At 45.2% G+C, this 17,356-nt stretch overlaps 1 protein-coding gene across 7 annotated transcripts in view; it reads left to right on the top strand.

The window, feature by feature from the left end:
- Nucleotides 1–17,356, top strand: part of NEXN (nexilin F-actin binding protein) — a 382,609-nt gene that overhangs the window by 258,322 nt on the left and 106,931 nt on the right. For all 7 annotated transcript variants that reach the window (XM_078645115.1, XM_078645157.1, XM_078645108.1 and 4 more), the window contains one exon: nt 12,538–12,729. In XM_078645115.1, the coding sequence (XP_078501241.1) occupies nt 12,538–12,729 (192 nt within the window). The remainder of the gene's footprint in view (nt 1–12,537; nt 12,730–17,356) is intronic.

Raw genomic sequence — 17,356 nt, 5'->3', positions numbered from 1 at the left:
GTGTTGTCTGATGTGATGTAATATGTCTTGCGGGATGTATGCTAACGCTCGCCTAAACCACGTGATAAATTGACGCCCACTACCCATTATGTGAAGCACGTTTACAAGGGGATGAGTGTCTGGTGCAGTGTCTATAATCTGCCAGTTACTCTGTGATTCTGCCAACAAGGTGCGATAAGCTAGGAATTGGCCCACAGGCAGATTGGCATTCTGGAATAGAGCCCCAAGGCCTCTACTTGAGGCCTGGGCATAGTTCGAAGAGTTCTGTGAAAGTGCACCACACTCTGCGGAGTTCCGCAAGCAGCGGAGTGAGGTAAGTCATGCTGCTCACACTGATTTTTTGTCGCCAGACATTTGTCCCACGCTGTAAAATCAGCAAGAATGGCATCACGCGAAGTGCAAGAGGGTGCAGCATCTTTCTGCCGCTTAAGTAGATGTTCTACTCAAGCTACAGCTCCCTCAACACGAGCGGCAGGTTTCTCAACACAAGTGAAGGGGACTGGCTGTGGCAGCCTGCATTGAGAAATCCTGCCAGGAGGTGGTCTAGTGTTGGATTTTCCTGCCTTACGATCGCTAAATTAACATTGGCATGTTGCAAGAGAGGTAAAACTCTGCTCCGTGCCGCAATGCGAATTTTTCGGAACTCCGTGCTCTACACGGAGTGGGAAAAACTCTGTAAACTCAGCAAGCAAACCAGAGTTTACCACCCATGCCTAATCTACTCCCTCTTGCTTCCAAAGCTTCATCCCCTCCCTCCCAAGCAACTCTCTGAAGGTGCGTATTGAGTGAATACTTATACCCATTGTGTACGGTGTTAGTGTTGAGGTTAGCCGCAGGCTTCTATATTGCCGGCATGCACAATAGTCACGAGCTTTTTTGATTGTGCAGGAAGTTTGACCATTGGCAGCCACAGTTTGTGGACTGCCCAGCCAGCATGATCCAATGTGGGGAGGCCCAGCTCAACTAAGGGTGGCCCCCTAGCTATTGTGCTGGCCTCTGCAACTGAGTTGACAAATAATGGTACTCGAAGTTAAGGGCATCAAAACCCTCTTTTCCAACCAGCAACAAGAGCTTCCGAAGGACTACCTGCCGTTGTCCCTTATTCCAAATGAAAGTCCCTAGCATACCATGGATGGTATTGTAGTGTAGTTCCTATATTCCCAATAGGCTCTGCGCATTGGAATAATATATATCCTGCAGCTTAGACGTAGGACTTAAGTCGACTAGGTCTCTGCCGAATATATTTGATTTAATTGTGAGTGCCAGCTAGCTCAGAGGTCACTAGAAACTTTCTCGAAAGTACAAGAAGGGATTAGTCTCTGACAACCATATAACATGACAACTTTGTTTCCCCAGAATGAAACGTATCTCTAGATTTGCGGAAACAATAGACGTCTATTTCACTCAGTCAGATGTGCATTCTTCGTTTCACCAGAGGTGCTTAGAAATAGAGAGACGGGCGTTTTCAATAAAAGTATTTATTGACCAGTCTTACTTCTTAAGCATGAGAAATGCACTGCTACAATTGAAATGCTAGTTAAGAAATACAATGCATATAGTACGTATAGTATTATAAAATAGTACTGTAAAAGCATGATATGGTTTTTAAGCCATAAACATAGAATACATAAAATGCAAAAAATACATACAGTGATAAAATAGTGGCTAAAAGTACTCAACTGGTGCTTCTAAAATACGCCTATCCCGGTGTACCTAACCTAAGTCTAGTACGAGGGAGGAGTAAGCGTGGTGTAGCTTAAGTCTAGTAATTTTCTGTCAAGAATCTGTTCCAAGAATTCTCTAAGGGTCTAATCAGCTCCGTACCTTGGTTTTAGAATGATAGAGGTCTTGTATCTCTCTCTCAGGACTCTATCTCCCAGCAACCCGCAAGGGTAGCCTGGAAACACCGGAGCTGGATTTCTCGGCAAGAGAAAAGACAGCGTCTTCTCAGTGCGTCAGTTGGAAGGTCGGCTTCCTTCGGCACTTGCAGCATCAGGGCGTCGGGCAAGTAGTTAGTCGATCTGCTCCTAAACCACCGTGTGTTTGACTGGGCAAATGTAGGCATATTTATACTTGGAAGGTGCCGAGTTTGACGTAAGATTGGACATAATATAGTCACTAGTGCCTCAGTTCCTTGAAAACTCCAGGAGTTCTTGGATAAATTAGTATTCAAGCAGGGGGAAGTCCCTGACTGCTGAAGGCTGGTTTTTCCAAGAAATCGTTGTGGATTCTCGGAGTTTAGTGGAAATAGCCATGCCGTATTTGGGCTGCACAGGCTAAGACTAAATAAGGCAATGATTCCTATGCCTATATAAGGATTGGATGAATTATACCTATATTTGGGCATGAATCGGGAAAATTACACTAAGGTCCTAGATTTCCACATAACAGTATAGAATGTAGAGCTCGGTATATGTACTGGTAGGTTGTGGAAATAGTACAGGAGATGTGGAAGCATCACCACCCTGCACCATAAGCGGAATTCTGCTCCAAAACGTCACTTGTGGTCGCAAGAGTAAGGCTACCATCTATTAAGTCCTGGGTAGCATGATAGAAACAAATACAAAGATAACGGAATGTGTGTGACTCCCAGCGCACAATGTGGGGTACCACCATAAGGTGATGTGGCGGACTTTCTGGGCCATATGGGGAACAGGCAGGTCTTAGTCAAGTTCACATCTAGTCCCGAAGCATGTCAAAATTCAATAAGGACCATTTCAATGCTTCTGAGTCCCTGCCTAATGTCCTGAATTTAAATGAGGACGTTGTCTGCATAGTGGGAGACGGCATGCAGTATGTCCCCCAAGAGAATACCCTACACCTCCCCATCACGCTGCAGCTTTTGGGCAAGCGGTTCCATTACCAGCAGGAAGAGGAGCAGTGACAGTGGACATACCTGGCATGTGCCCCGGCTGATCACTATCAGGGGCGAGGTTTAGTAGGCCGATTTTAACACAGGCCATAGGGGCTATGCAAAAGAGGCGAATGAGGCGCAGTAAATGGCCAGGGATGCCGAATGTCAAGAGTGCTGTAAACATATTGGACCAGTAAACAGTGTCAAACAGTGGACTAGCTGGGGCATATGTTCTAGAAGACATCGCGTGATAACATTACTAAGTAGTTTGTAATCGGTCCCTAACATGGATAAAGGATGGTAAAATGTTACTTCCAATAGATCCTTGTGAGGGTTTGTCAATTAAACTATGAAGGATTTGCATAGAGTCGGAGGGAGACTTCCCTCTTCTAGTGCCGCTTGGCACAACACCAGCAATTTAGGGACTAAGAGGTCTTCATAGGCCTTTTAGAACCAAATGGCTGATCTGAGCTTGTGTTCTGTTATGAGCAGCTGAAGATTCTCTCAGGCTAATGGATCTACAGTGGGCACCGGGGCATTAAAAAAAGGTATGTATACCAGCAGCATGAGTGTCATTTAGTGATCGATAATAGGTGGTTAAGGCAGTATGTATGTCTAACTGACAAGTGACAGTGCAAGTCGGGGATTGCCGAATCATGGTGATGGTGAACATGGTGATTGGCGGGGATGGACTTGTACTGCGGCCATATTTATCTCTCTCAGCGTGCATTTTGGCCTAAACATCGCATTTGGTCTACTAGCTTTGCATGGCGCTCTCTGGCTTCCACAACTGCCCGCGAGTTACCAGTAGAATTAAAAAACAGCCCATCACTGTTATCTTTTCGAAAGAACCTAAAGACCTGGCTTTTCTCAGCATAGTCCTGGCTCTTGTTTCGCACGACTCTTTCCCACTTCCGGCAGGCATAGTCATTTTTAGCGCCAAGACGCACTCGGGCATTCGTGCGCTCTACAAATCTGATAATCAAATCAAATCATCAGGTTGCAGGAGTTCTGTGGGACTTCGCTTCCAGGGCGCCCAGGGACAGTTCAAGAGCAGTAAATTCCAAGGGAAGTTCTGCCCTTATCCCCACCCCAGCATTAAAGCAATGCCCATGGAGCACCATTTTGAGTGCCACCCATTCTATACATCTACATGTGGCCATGCTCCAGTTCTCCACCATGTATCGAGACAATGCCTCCCTGGTTGTGTCCCAGAACTCAATGTCTTCCAACATGCTTGGCTGAAGAAGCCAGGTAGGGATGGACAGGCGAGACTACTCCCCAGTTGAGGTGTAGCAGTTTATAATTGGAAAAAGTTTGACCAATGTACTCCCCATGCGTAACCTTTGTAGTGTAGTCAGGTGGCAGAGAATAAGGTCCAGTTGAACATGGAGATCCCAGGGCTGAGAGTAGTAGGAGTAGCTCCACACGTATGGATGAATGGTGCACCAACTGTCTAAAAGAGACCAATGTGCAAGCCACTGTGCATGGCCTGCTGCTGATACATCCGGAGAACTAGATAATGGAGGGTGGCAAGAGTCGAGAATAGGGCCAAGGATGATAATAAAGCCAGCCAATGATCCCCGAGACATGTTCCCATTTTGTGAGGGTAACTGTCAGAGTGGCCAAGAATGCCTGTTGTGCCACATTCGGTGCATATATGCTCCCCAGCACGAGTTGACGGCCATCCAACTGGCCCTTCGCAAATGCATATTGTCCCTCTGGGTCTATCTCCTTATCAAGGCCCCTAAAGGCAACTGCGGGGCCTATCCAAATGAGCGCCCCTCGGGAAAACCCAGAATAGGTAGTGCTACATCACTGTCTGCACCAGCGCTTTTGTAGGTGAACATATTGACCACCCGGTACATGTGTTTGTTGGAGGAATTCTATTTGTGTGTTGCGTATAATTACTGTTGGACCAGGTGTCATTTATGTTCTGTCCCCATCCCTCGAACGTTCCATGTGATTATCTGTAGATTAGTCATGGTTATCTAGCGGAGTGGGTATGTACGCTACCCAGTTCAGGTATGTACCGTGGTGTATGACCTGCGAAACAGTAAAAACGTAACCCTCAACTCCCTCCCAAGGTAAGCGCTAGAACGGCGATTACCAAACAGTGAACATTAGACCCATGGTGTGGGAACTCTAATAGCGGAGTCTCATGTTGACTATTGGGGGGGAGGGCCAGTGATGGGAGCCAGCACATAACCACAAAGTGAGTAGTGGAAGAGGAGAGGAGACTCAGGGCAAACATGCATCTAGGCCTGTCTAACCCATTTATACGATATCAAGTGAAGGATTTAATGCCTACCAGTGTCATTGGAAATGAAGGTGATCCACAGGGGACAGAGGAGTGGGGAACATCTCTGTTGACCACCTATTCACAGTCCCTCAATACAGACGGTTCAGCCAAGCAGGTCTGCAGTTTGCAGGTAACATCCGGTAGGGCTGTTGAAGGGTTGCTACTCAGTGAGTCATCTGCGAGTCATCTGTAAGCTGAAGCATGGATGTGATGCTCCGAGACCATGTGTGCCACGGCTGTCAGAGTCTGCTGCTGCTGTTCACACACCTGCAGCAGGGAGGGATCCCTCTCCACACATATTTTGGCACCATATTTGTTTCTTTGTCACCGCCATTGTCTACCCCTCTAAGTGTCAGGTTGGCGTGGTGGGGCGGTCGAGGTAGAATACTCATAATGGCATTGTTCCACCTAGTCCCAGGCATTCACAGGTTCCATGAAAACATAACTGTTCTGATTAGCTATCACCTTAAGCTTCGCTGGGAACAGAAGGAAGTAGGTGAGGCCGACCAGTGTCAGTTGCTTCTTGACACCCAAGAAGAATGCCCTCTGGTGCTGCATCATAATCTGGGAATAGGTGCATTGTCATGTTGCAGTGGACCTGCCGCGCGGACTGCTTTCAGAATGGTTTCCTTGTCTCTGAAATTTATGAGGCAGATCAACACTGGTCTGAGAGGTGACCCCAGTGGTGGCCTGCGTGTGGAACCCTGTGCGCTTGCTCCACCTGATAATGAGAAGAAAGTGACACCAGAGCTATCACACGTGCAAGCCAGTTTTCAAAGAAGGACACAGGGTTGTGCCCTCCCTCTTTTTCAGGGAATCCAACTACCCGAAGATTATTGCGTTGGGACCCACCTTCGGAGTCCTCCACCCTGTTCTCCAAATCCCAGACCTTTGTCTCCATGGATCGGATTTGGTCATCAAGCTCCATGAGCGTAAGATGCAGGTCATCAAGCTTGCACTCTTTCTGGGTGACCCTGAAAGCTTTTGTGGTCCTCCCGGAGTATTACAACCTCAATAACTACAGCATCAATTCTAGTGCACAGATTCTTCCTGGTGTCTGCTATGGCCATGAATATTTTTTTTAACTTGTCGGCACAGGGGGACTCATCCTCTCTGTATCCACCTGCCACTGGGGATCTCACTCGCGATTTTCCTAATTAAGGAGTCCAGGGGCCTCAGTGCTTCCACATAATTCTCTATCATGGGGGCACACTAGTATGCTATGTGAGAGGAGCGGGCCAGACCCTCACTCAAGAAAGGTGTTGGGCCACCCACTGCTCCCGAAGACAGTCCAAATATAGAGGCCCTGGGAGGGAACACTGCACTGACATGGAGCAACACCTTCAAAGTGCAGATAAGGATGTGAGCCAACGAAATCCAGGGGGAGTTTCTTCGCCAATGATGGCCAAGGGCCAGTACACAGACGGAAAGCAGAAGAATCCCAGCTGGTTCCCATCAAAGTAGGTACCAGCCTCAATTCTCGTTGGGACAAGGAGTAGAAAGCAGAACGAAGGGCATGAGCAGTCCCAGGTCACAGCTGGTGAAGTATGCCATGTATCCTGTATTGGCAGGGGGCAGAGGCACTAATATCAAAGTACCCCCTGGCAATGTGGTATCGAGTTAGAGGTGGGCGTCGGGGGGGCACGACAGGCAGACCCGCCTTACCTCTCCCTGAGAATAGGAGGTCAACAATAGGGAGAGGGAATGAGCAGTCTGAGACCCCCTGCACTCCAAAGGAGAGGATCTCAAAGTACATATTGCCAAGACGGCCCCAGGTTACAATGCTCCAGTGCTCTCTTGCCCATCAGCACAGCACACCAGGGAGCAAACAGGGCCAACACAAGCCTCAAATAAAGTCTGTCTCCCCGGGGGGAATCCCAGCAGCTGCATGGAAATGGGTGGGGGGCCTAAACACAGGTACCACAGGCAGTGAAACTGGCCCGGTCAGATGCCTCTAGTCTAGTGCAAAGGCCAGGCGCAGCCATCCAGTATCGCGGATGGGCAGCTCCACATGTGTAGTGGCACAGCTCACTGTTGCCACCGCTCCAAACCCATCAAAGGCTGCAGGAATGACAGCGGTAAGCAATACTCGCTGACTCCCACAGGCAATCACGAGGGGCCTCTCTCGTTCCCACTCTAGCGTCAGAGTATGCTATCCCCGCGGCCGGCTACGCCAGCGGCATGGCCCTCAGCTGCTCCTCGCCTCCATGGACACCACAAGGGTGAAGTCCTCCGCATTATCCTTCATTGCCAGTAAGCCCACTACAGTCCCCCTCATGTTCAGCAGAGTCTCACCCGTGTCTTCAGGCTCCTACAGCTAGGCCCCATGCCTGTCCCAACACGCAGGCCCCTCCGCAATCCGGGGAGGAATCAGGAGAACGCCGTGGTCTTCAGGGCTGCAGGAGTGATCGCCAGGGCCCCCAGGCACTCAGCACCACAAAGGTCAGGTACTTTGCCAATTACTGGATAGATGGTGCCGGATCGTGGGTCTAGGCGCGGTGCCAGCGCAGAATGCCTCTGCCATCTTGCCATTGTCGGCCACAACCCCCACAGCAATACTTTAATATTAAAATATTTAGGGCCTGATTCAAAAATCGATTTGTACAACTGAGTTGGACTTTGCAAATAGAAATACAGTACATACCTTTGAACGTAGTTCTTTGTTCGAAAATATGTATAAAAAGAATTGTTATTTTTCTAAATTGGTCTCAGATTTATTCTTTGGGTGTTGGTCTCATTTATTGCCTCTGCGAGTACAACAAATGCTGAGCACTACCCTCTTATAAGCCTAACACACTACCACAAAAGAGAGCAATAGTATTAATTAATTTAGCCTCTGTAAACCAATTGGGGACTCAGTGGATTCTCTGCAGAGTGTACTTTCTTTTAGTACACTATATAGATGGCCAACTTCCTACAATGGTAGCAAAGATGAGATCTACGACTTTGCGTTTGCTGATACCACTTTGTCAATGAACAACTATACATGTAAATCCAAAAAGTGCCCTTAGTTAAAAGTGATTTTTGCAATTTTTTGATTTTTTCAAAATTTCTAAAATTAACTGTTAGGGCCTTGGTTAAGTCCCTGAAATTTGAAACTGTTTACTATTTTAAAAGTTACTATAGTTAGGACTAAGAAAACTTGTGTTACGATTTTTTTTCTATCTTGAAAATGATCCCAACATTAGTGTGATCATGGATCTTGCAGAGGACATGGCAAAGGAGCTCGACTTTACCCCTTATCTACAGCTTGTCTTTAACCAGCTAAGGGCTCTCTGCAAAGGGTACCAAATAAAACCAGGCTCAAACTCTACCACAGAAAAGCTTCTGAGCTGTTGGCAGAATATGAGCAGGCCTATCCTACTTATGAGGCCACCGACCGTGAGAACCAGGGCAGAGGGAGTGAGGAGAATATGTGACATTACAATGCCATATATTACATCGTTGTAGGTAAAAATGCAGACATTACACTGTCTGCGGTGTTACCACGCATGGCATTACAATGCAAGTCGTTTCTATGACTTGCACTAGATGGTGAGCTGGACTTAGGAATAGTATAAATTACTATTCCTATTCCAGTTAGCGCAACAGCAGGGAATGTTTTGGACTTAAAATCCAGCACATTCCCTGGTGTGCAATGCATCTAGCGCAAGTCGTTGCAACGACTTGCGATGTAATGCCATGCATGGTAAAAACGTGGATGATGTTACGTCCGCTTTGTTACCAACGCTTGTGGTACTGACAGCGTTTCAAACACTGTCTGCCAGTGAGGAGTATAACCTGAATATCGCTCAACTCGAGACATAGGACACTGTACTTCTTCCTCACAAACGACCCATGGTGCCAGGAGTATCTGCCTTTAGTGAGGATGGCTCTGTTAGCTCGAGGTAAATAGAATGTCCCTCAGTGGATAAGATCCTTCAAGAGAGATTGGGCCTAAGAATAGCCCTGGAGGGCAAGAAACTGGCCATAGAAACAGAAAGGGCAGATATGGGTTTACCACCCATAAATGGTACCAGCAATATAATAACTAAGGACAGAGAGGAAACCTTTGACCCTAAAAATCCCCAAAGGGATTGTTCCCAAGTACACAGAATGTGATGACATGAAAAATGGTACAAAGCATTCAAGAGAGCCTGTGTAGCTAGGAATGTCAGCTAGAAGTATTGGGCTCTCTCCTTTATAAACGGTTTTCTGTAAAACGTCAGGTTAGGTTACTGACATTGAACAAGGCAGTTGCTGAGTCCTATGACCTTATGAAGGGTAACCTAATTGAGGGTTATTGACTCCCCACTGAAAAATATAGAATCAGGTTCCAGGAGTCTCGAAAAACCCAGAGTCAGTCCTGGATGGATTTTGTAGTCTTTTCAGTGAAGACACTGGGTGGCTGGTTGAAAGGTAACAACATGCATGACAATGATGGGCTGTATAATTTGATTAAAAGAATAACTATTAAGTAATTGTTATCAAGAAAAGTTGCAGTAGTACTTAGTAGACCTTGGAATAAGTTTTCCCCAAGAATTGGGAAAGAACGCGGACCAAAGCTCACATTGGTGGGGGTGACCAAAAGAAAGGGGTTACTAAGCCTCTCCAGGGAAAGTGGTGAACATCCTAAGGATAAAAGTAAAGGGTCTTATAAAGGGCCCCAACACCTTGCTAAGGAGAATGGGCCCCAAAACTCTTCACAACCAAAAACTGGGCAACAAGGTAAGAATTTGGGATCCCGGAAAGGCATGGTGTCACACTGGAATAGCAGGTCTCTAGGTGGGATTCTAGTGTGCCCTGAGAACATCAGAGTGCACACAGAAGCTACACTTGTCTCAGAGGGTGGGGTGGACCTGGCAACCTTAGATTTTTTAGCCTACTAATATGGGGAAATACAAACAGCAGCCCTTAATGAATGGGATTAGGAAAGCAGCCGTGCAAGATACAGGTGCCAGTGTCACCATGGTGACAGAGAACTGGTTTCTGCAGGACAGTACCTGAATGGACAGACCTATCCAGTCACCAACGCTGACATTGCCACTAAGGTCCATCCCGTGGCAATGGTGACATTAGAATGGGAAGGGGTTACTGCCTAGAACCGGTAGTGGTCTCTTCTGCAATCCCAGTCGAATGTCTACTAGGGAATGATTTGAAGACCTCAGCTTGTGCTGAGGTTGAGCTTATGTCCCATGCAGCCATGATGGGAATTTCTGAATGGGTGTTTCTAAAAACCTGAGCAAAGAGCAAGGCCCAGGGTGAAAAAGAGGTATTGGAGCCTGAAATGATGGGCCAACCCTCCAAGCGAAAAAGGTAAGACGTCTGGGAAGCCATCTCTGAACAGCCACAATCTCTGGGCACCTCTCTTCAAGTAGAAGACCTGTCAGACCCAGAAGGAACCGAGCTGCAGGAATGTTGGCCTTATAAGGCAGAGCTTCTAGGCTCAGGGGGACCCTCTAGGGAAGAGCTGTGCCAAGGGCAAAGGACCTGTTGCATTCTTGAAAGTCTGAGACAGCGAGCTGCTGCACAGGAACAGGAAGATGCCAGTGCCCCCCACTGGACCTATTGTGATGAAGGGCTCTTGTACACTGAGGCCAGAGGCCTCAAAAATGGAGCCACCAGGCGGCTGGTAGTGCCTCAGCAATTCAGAGAGTTTCTCCTTACATTGGCATATGACATCCCCCTTGCAGGGCATCTTGGCATGACTAAAACCTGGAGTAGGCTTGTCAGCCACTTCTACTTGCCAAACATATCCCAGAAGGTGAAGGAGGTTTGCAACTCCTGTGTCACCTGCCAAGCCAGTATCAAGGTAGGTGGCCACCTAAAGCCCCCCTTAATTCCACTTCCAGTGGTTGCTGTACCCTTTGGAAGGGTTAGAAGAAACATTGTTGGTCACTTTGACCCTCCAACTGCATCAGGTTTATGCTGATAGTAGTGGATCACGGTACAAGGTATCCTGAGGCAATTCCCCTTAGGACTACCACTGCTCCTGCAGTTGTTAAGGCCCTCATTGGTATCTTTTAACAGGGTGGGTTTTCGAAGAAGGTGGTGCCAGACAGATGTACAAACTTCATGTCAGGCTACCTGAAACACATGTGGACTTATAAGTTCACTACCCCATATCACCCACAAACTAATGGCCTGGTTGAGAGGTTCGACAAGACCAATAAAGGCATGATCATTGGACTTCCTGAAAAACTCAGAAGGCCATGCCTGCTTTTCGTTTACAGAGAAGTACCAGAGAAGGGAGTATGTTTTTCCCCATTTGAACTTCTGTTTGGCCATCCTGTGAGGGACCATTTTGTCTGGTTAAGGAGGGCTGAGAGAGACCTCCCAAAAGCCAAAACAAGATATTGTGGACTATGTACTAGGCCTGTGTTCAAGGATGGCAGAGTACATGGAAAAGACAAGCAAAAACCTTAAGGCCAGCCGAGAGCTTCAAAAACTCTGGTATGATCAAAAGGCTGCCATGTTGGAGTTCCAACCAGGGCAGAGGGTATGGGTTTTGGAGCCAGTGGCACCTAGAGCCCTCCAGGACAAATGGACTGGGCCCTAACCTATCCTTGAAAGAAAAGGAAAGGTGAGGTCACCTACTTGGTTGACCTTGGCACTAGCACCAAGACGGTCATCCATGTTAAACACCTGAAACCTTTCCACAACAGGGCAGAAGTGACCATGCTGATGGTCCCTGATGAGGCTCAGGAAACAGAGAGTGCACCTCTCCCTGACCTCCTCTCCTGTGGACCCTAAGATGGTTCAATGAAGGAAGTTGTCTACATAGACACCCCCTCTGCCAAACAGCCAGCTGACTGCAGCAAGTCCTGGAGCGGTTTGCTGTGCGCTTCCCCTTAAACCCAAGACAGACAAACTAGTATACCCATGATGTGGACACTGGGGACAACATGGTCACACTGTTGATCTTGTTTTTGACAGGTAAGCTAAGGAGAGCATCAAAGCTGAAGTTAGCAAGATTTACAGTGAAAAGTAAGTTCCTGGTGGAAGAATAATTTTAAAGTGGAGTTGAACCTTTGTGTTGTATTTACACATGGCAATACCTACGCCATTCACATCTGACATGTGTAAATGGTAACATGTTTCAGATAAAATAGAATTCACAATCCTTTGTGACATCCATGGTATGGGAAATCTCCTGCAAATGTCAGAGGGACTGTATGGGAGTTGTTTTCCAGCTTCTTTTTACGAATCAAGCCCTCATTTCGCACAACACATTTTGCGTGTTCATTTAGCTATTAGTTTATATGGATTGTATATGCAATATTCTACCAATTATAGTAACACTGTGGTGACCATTCTCAAATGGGAAGGGGTCATTTTAAGAATGTAAAAAAGATGCTTGTCTTTCATACGAGTAAATATGTTCCTGGTTACCAATTTTTAGATTCCTGGGGAAGAGGATGAACAATCTCTGCTACTTAGCCCGAAGGAAATAAACCAGCCTGGAAAACTAAAACTGAGCTTTGAAGAACTGGAAAAGCAGCGCCGTGAAGCTGAACAGCGTAAAGCAGAAGAAGAAGCCAAGAGGCGCTTAGAGGAAGAGAGGAAGCAATTTGCCGAGGCCAGAAGAAGCATGGTATGTCTCACTTTATATTAAAAAAATTCAACCATGTTATGGCTTCACGATTTCACTGGTATGTTCAGCACTTTTTCATCATCGTTTATTATAGTTCTATAATTATTAGTGAATCCCACAATTGTACATACCTTCACATTTATGAGCCATTGAAGAGGATTCAGAGTGTGGCTAAACGTGAAGACAGTTCTGGGCATTGCCGATGGTTTTATTGGGCTGCATTGATTTCGTTGTTTGATGTAACTACAAAGAAAAAAAAATCGGAATTGTAAATAAAGTAGATGGCCTGTCAGGATGTTTTCTTCGCTCATGAGTAACTAGAGCCCGAGGAGGAGCTGTTTAAGTCTCTCACATTTTGAGAAAAGCGAGAAAATAAACCTGAAAATGTACATTTTTATCAATACCTATAAAGGTAATTTATGGCTAAAGATAATAAACAATGTAGATTTAACTGATAACCAAAAGAAAAATAACGCTTTTTTCAGTGGTATTGAACAACTGTCTGGATTAGAAAGGTCCAAAAGGTATCTCACAAATAAATGATTGCGTTTAAGTAGTATAGGGTGAATGATGTTTGGGCTTTGCGGCTAGGGTTAGATTACCAATATATCATGCAAAGCAGTATAGCTATCAACACACTGTGTTGCATGAGAGGGAGAGAGCAGAACAATGTCATATATAACACTGTCTTGCACCACACACCCTTGCTCCTCAATGCATGAGGGGTAATTCCTTAAGAACAAAATACTATGCATAGACATAGTTTACAATGTTTCCCACTTTAGATTTGTGGTGTACAGTACAGTGCATATGCAATTTTGAAAAAGTAAGGAGAAATGAAAACATGTCTCCTTTTTAATGCCTTCTTTGAAGAGATGTTATATTTCTGTGCAAAAGCCCTGTCTACCATTTTATGCAGATAGGGCTTTGCATGAGCATCCATGGGTGGTTGCTTGGGAATGCCCATAAACCAACCATTGGATCCTCAGTTGAGACAAAGCAGTGCTAGTTCTAATTTGCTTGACTTGAGGGCTACTTTCCACCACAAATAAAGTTTTGCTCTTTAAAGTAAATCTGAAATCAATGATGTATGCCTTGTCGTGTTTTACCAGCCTCAAATTGTTAGCTAATTTGCTTCTTTGTGTCCCTGGTAGGCTAAGGCACTGTCTGAAACTTTACAAAGTGTTATTGCTGTAATAAGGTTTTCATTGATGCTTTAATCATAGCCATTTTTGATTGCATATGTTTGTTTTCGTTGATTATAAACATTTTATGCTGGAGTGCCTTGACTGAAAGAATTTTCAATACAATGGATCCATGATTAGTTATGTGACCAGATCTAGCGGTCAATACAACTAAGATGCACATTACATACCCACTAATTACCAATTGCATGGGATGCAGTACTTAGAGGGTGTGCAATTTGCAACCATTTCTGAGTTGCACACCATGCAGTGTAGGTCAAGTTGCAAATTCACAGTCTTTACATGTGCAAAACAGCATTTTGTGCTCTTTGCCCTCCGGGTTTTCACAAGATTTGACCTGGTGAAAGTGACTGACTAGAAAGTAGGTAATGGCCAAATTGTACTGGGTTGCAAACCCGATTTAGATACAAATGTGTTTGTGCCTAAATCTTGGTTAACGGCAAGGTCTAACAGCAAGGCATAAGGCTCTGGCTATGTTTTTTTTCAATTTGCTTTAAAGTGTAAGTGATAACTGAAGTGAAAACTAAAGACCCAAGCAACTAGGCAGTAACTTAACAGCACATTTAACAGTCACGGTCAAAAGCACTAACAGTCTCAGACAGAAATACTGGAATATGCAAGGTTCATACCGGCTCTTGATGTAATTGTTTGGTAAGACCTCATACATTTAGATATAAATCAATCAGCTTTTACTGCTAGAAAGCTCTGACTTAGCTCAATACAAATATCTATGAAATTATTATTTTTTATTAAAAAAATGGTGAAAGCTGCTACTGGTTGGTTTGTCTAAGGGAAAGCCGGTCACCTTCCTCCAGGACATGGGTCATGGCATGATGTCAGAGGCTCTCCTGCTCTTTTATCAGAGAACTACTTGACTCCACCCATTGATCAGGAAGCGGGCACATCTCATAAACCGCTTTGATAGTTAGAGCATCAAAAGACAACCCTCCCTCTCAAATCACCAAACAGTATGTGTGAACCCCCAACTATAGCATCTAAAGTGTGTGTGGGGGGGAGGGGTGGAAGTGTGTTGCCATTAGACTGGTAAGTTGGATTCCAAATACGTTTTAGTACTTAATGAGCCTCTTCTGTGTGTTCATCAAGAGAAAATCTCAAAAATAATACTGTAAAGGGCTATCTTGACTGCTAGGGATTGGGGCTCAAAGGCTGTCAACTAAGCCTAATATAGTGAAGGAAAGAGAGAATCAGAAATTATACAAATGAGGCAAAGGAACAGTGGCAGAAGTGCAAGGGGCAGAGAAATATTAAGAAAGGAAAAGTAAGATGGGTAGGAAACAATAAAGGTCCGTATTGGAAGGGGAAGAGAGATGTTGAGAGGAAAGGTTTGGAGGTAGCTACGACAAAAACAAGGAATGGTGAAAGGGCGGAAAGAAGAAAACTAAGAGAAGTGGAAAGGAGAAAAGGTGAAAGAAACAAAGAGTAAATTAAAGAAGGATTAAAAAAGAACACAAGAAGGGGAAAGGATGAATGGTGGAATGGTGAAGGATTGACAGATCCAAAGATATAAGGAAGAATTGATGGAAAAGTGAATGAGGAATTAATGGAATTATGGGTGAGTGGATAAACAGAACAACAGATGGATGGAAGAAAGGGTGTACAGGTGAGGGGGACTCACTTAAGGTGGCACCACATGCCTATGCCATTAAAGCTTTGTTTCAAAATAGGGCTATTTTAATCTTCTGGTTACTCCCTGGGTCCCAAATGACAAATATGTGTGTGAGTGTGTGTACCCCCCAAATCCAGCTATTTAACAAATGAAAACACAGTAATGATAGCTCATGCATGAAAAGCACCGGGTAAAGGGAATTATTTTCAGGTTTAGCGATTGAACATTTCAGACCATCTTGGAATTTGAGATAACTTTTTGCCTCATCATAAGCAGACCCAGTCTGTCTCTCTGTGATCACCAGGTGCCCCATTATAGAAAGTGACCTGGGGAGCTATGGACAAGTGTGCTTTCTTTTTATGCCTTGGGCAATCTAGAATTACAAAAGAGGCCACCGATATTTGCACAGCACCTTCTATAATACAGATGAAGCATGTGCTAAATGTGTGCTGGCATGATTCAAAGGGGATTACCCTATGTAAATGGAGGAAATTCTTGGCACCCGTGCCATATTACAGAAGCAGGCACAGAGGCAAAGAGACCATCAGGAGGTGCAATAATGCGTGCCACATAGAGGTGGTGCACAGTCAGTGCTCCCCCGAAGGTGCACTTGAAACATCAGAAAGACTATCCCAGGGATCCCTCAGGCATTCCCCTGCAGGTGAGTGCAGTAACTCAATGTGGGATATCGGCACCTCTTTCAAACTCGGGCCTTGTTACCAGCTGCACAGTGAAAGGAAGGCCTGATGTTTGAAGTATATTGTCTGCCTTTCACTAATGTGCTGTTTAAAGTGTAGACATGTGTTTGCACCTGCACTATGAACAGCACATTCAAAGTAATACGGCACACTGTCCTGGGCTGCACCTGGTGCACCCCATTAAAGATGCTCCACAGCACAGATGACGGCAGTCTACTCTATATGAAATACAGACCTTGATGTTCTAGGATATTTTTAATTCTTTCGAATGGAAAAAAATTTTTCCACCTGTAAAACATACAATGACAATTCGTGGTAAAACACTTTCTCCACAGATAATATTTTTCAGTGAGACTTTCTAGCTAAGGAATTAGTTTGCTAATCACTTTCTATCACTAAAAATATTGCGATTGCTCAAAAGGTTCTACTAGAGGTCAATACAAGCGTTAATTGTGAAAAAAAATAATTGGTGTTCATACAGAAAGGCCTTTGTGATTTGAATTACTCTGCTAGAGAATTTGTCGGGGTTGTTGAAACAGACATAAGTCAATTTATGCAAAACAGCCTTTCACCCTTCTACTGGTGAACAAATAAGTGGAAAATGGATAAGTTACTTACCTTCGGTAACGCTTTATTTGGTAGAGACATGATCTAGCCACAGATTCCTTACCTTTGAATTTCCCATGTGTCAGACTGGATCTAAAAGATTTTTTATTCGAGCAATACCCCTGCGCACCAGTAGGTGGCATCGGTCGGCTCTACGTGACGTTGTTGACATTGTCTATGCCATTGTGATGTCTGTGTCACCTATATAGGCACCACCTAGGCGTGCTGATGTCAGTTACCTTTCACGACTTTCCACGCCAATAACACAGAGACGTTGGTATGTTTCTGAACAACTAGGGCCCTGAAAGAGATCAGCCCTGACCATAGAAACTTGTAGATAGTGCAGGGAGGATGGGTTGGGCGGTAAGGAATCTGCAGCTAGATCATGTCTCTACCAGATAAGACGTTACTGAAGGTAAGTAACTTGCCCATCTGATAGAGAAATCTAGCCGCAGATTCCTTACCTTTGAATGGAACCCAAGCAATACCAT

The sequence above is a fragment of the Lissotriton helveticus genome, chromosome 1_1 (assembly GCF_964261635.1).
Source record: "Lissotriton helveticus chromosome 1_1, aLisHel1.1, whole genome shotgun sequence".
NCBI classification, from domain to species: Eukaryota; Metazoa; Chordata; class Amphibia; order Caudata; family Salamandridae; genus Lissotriton; species Lissotriton helveticus.
This window is presented reverse-complemented; position numbering and strand designations above follow the sequence as displayed.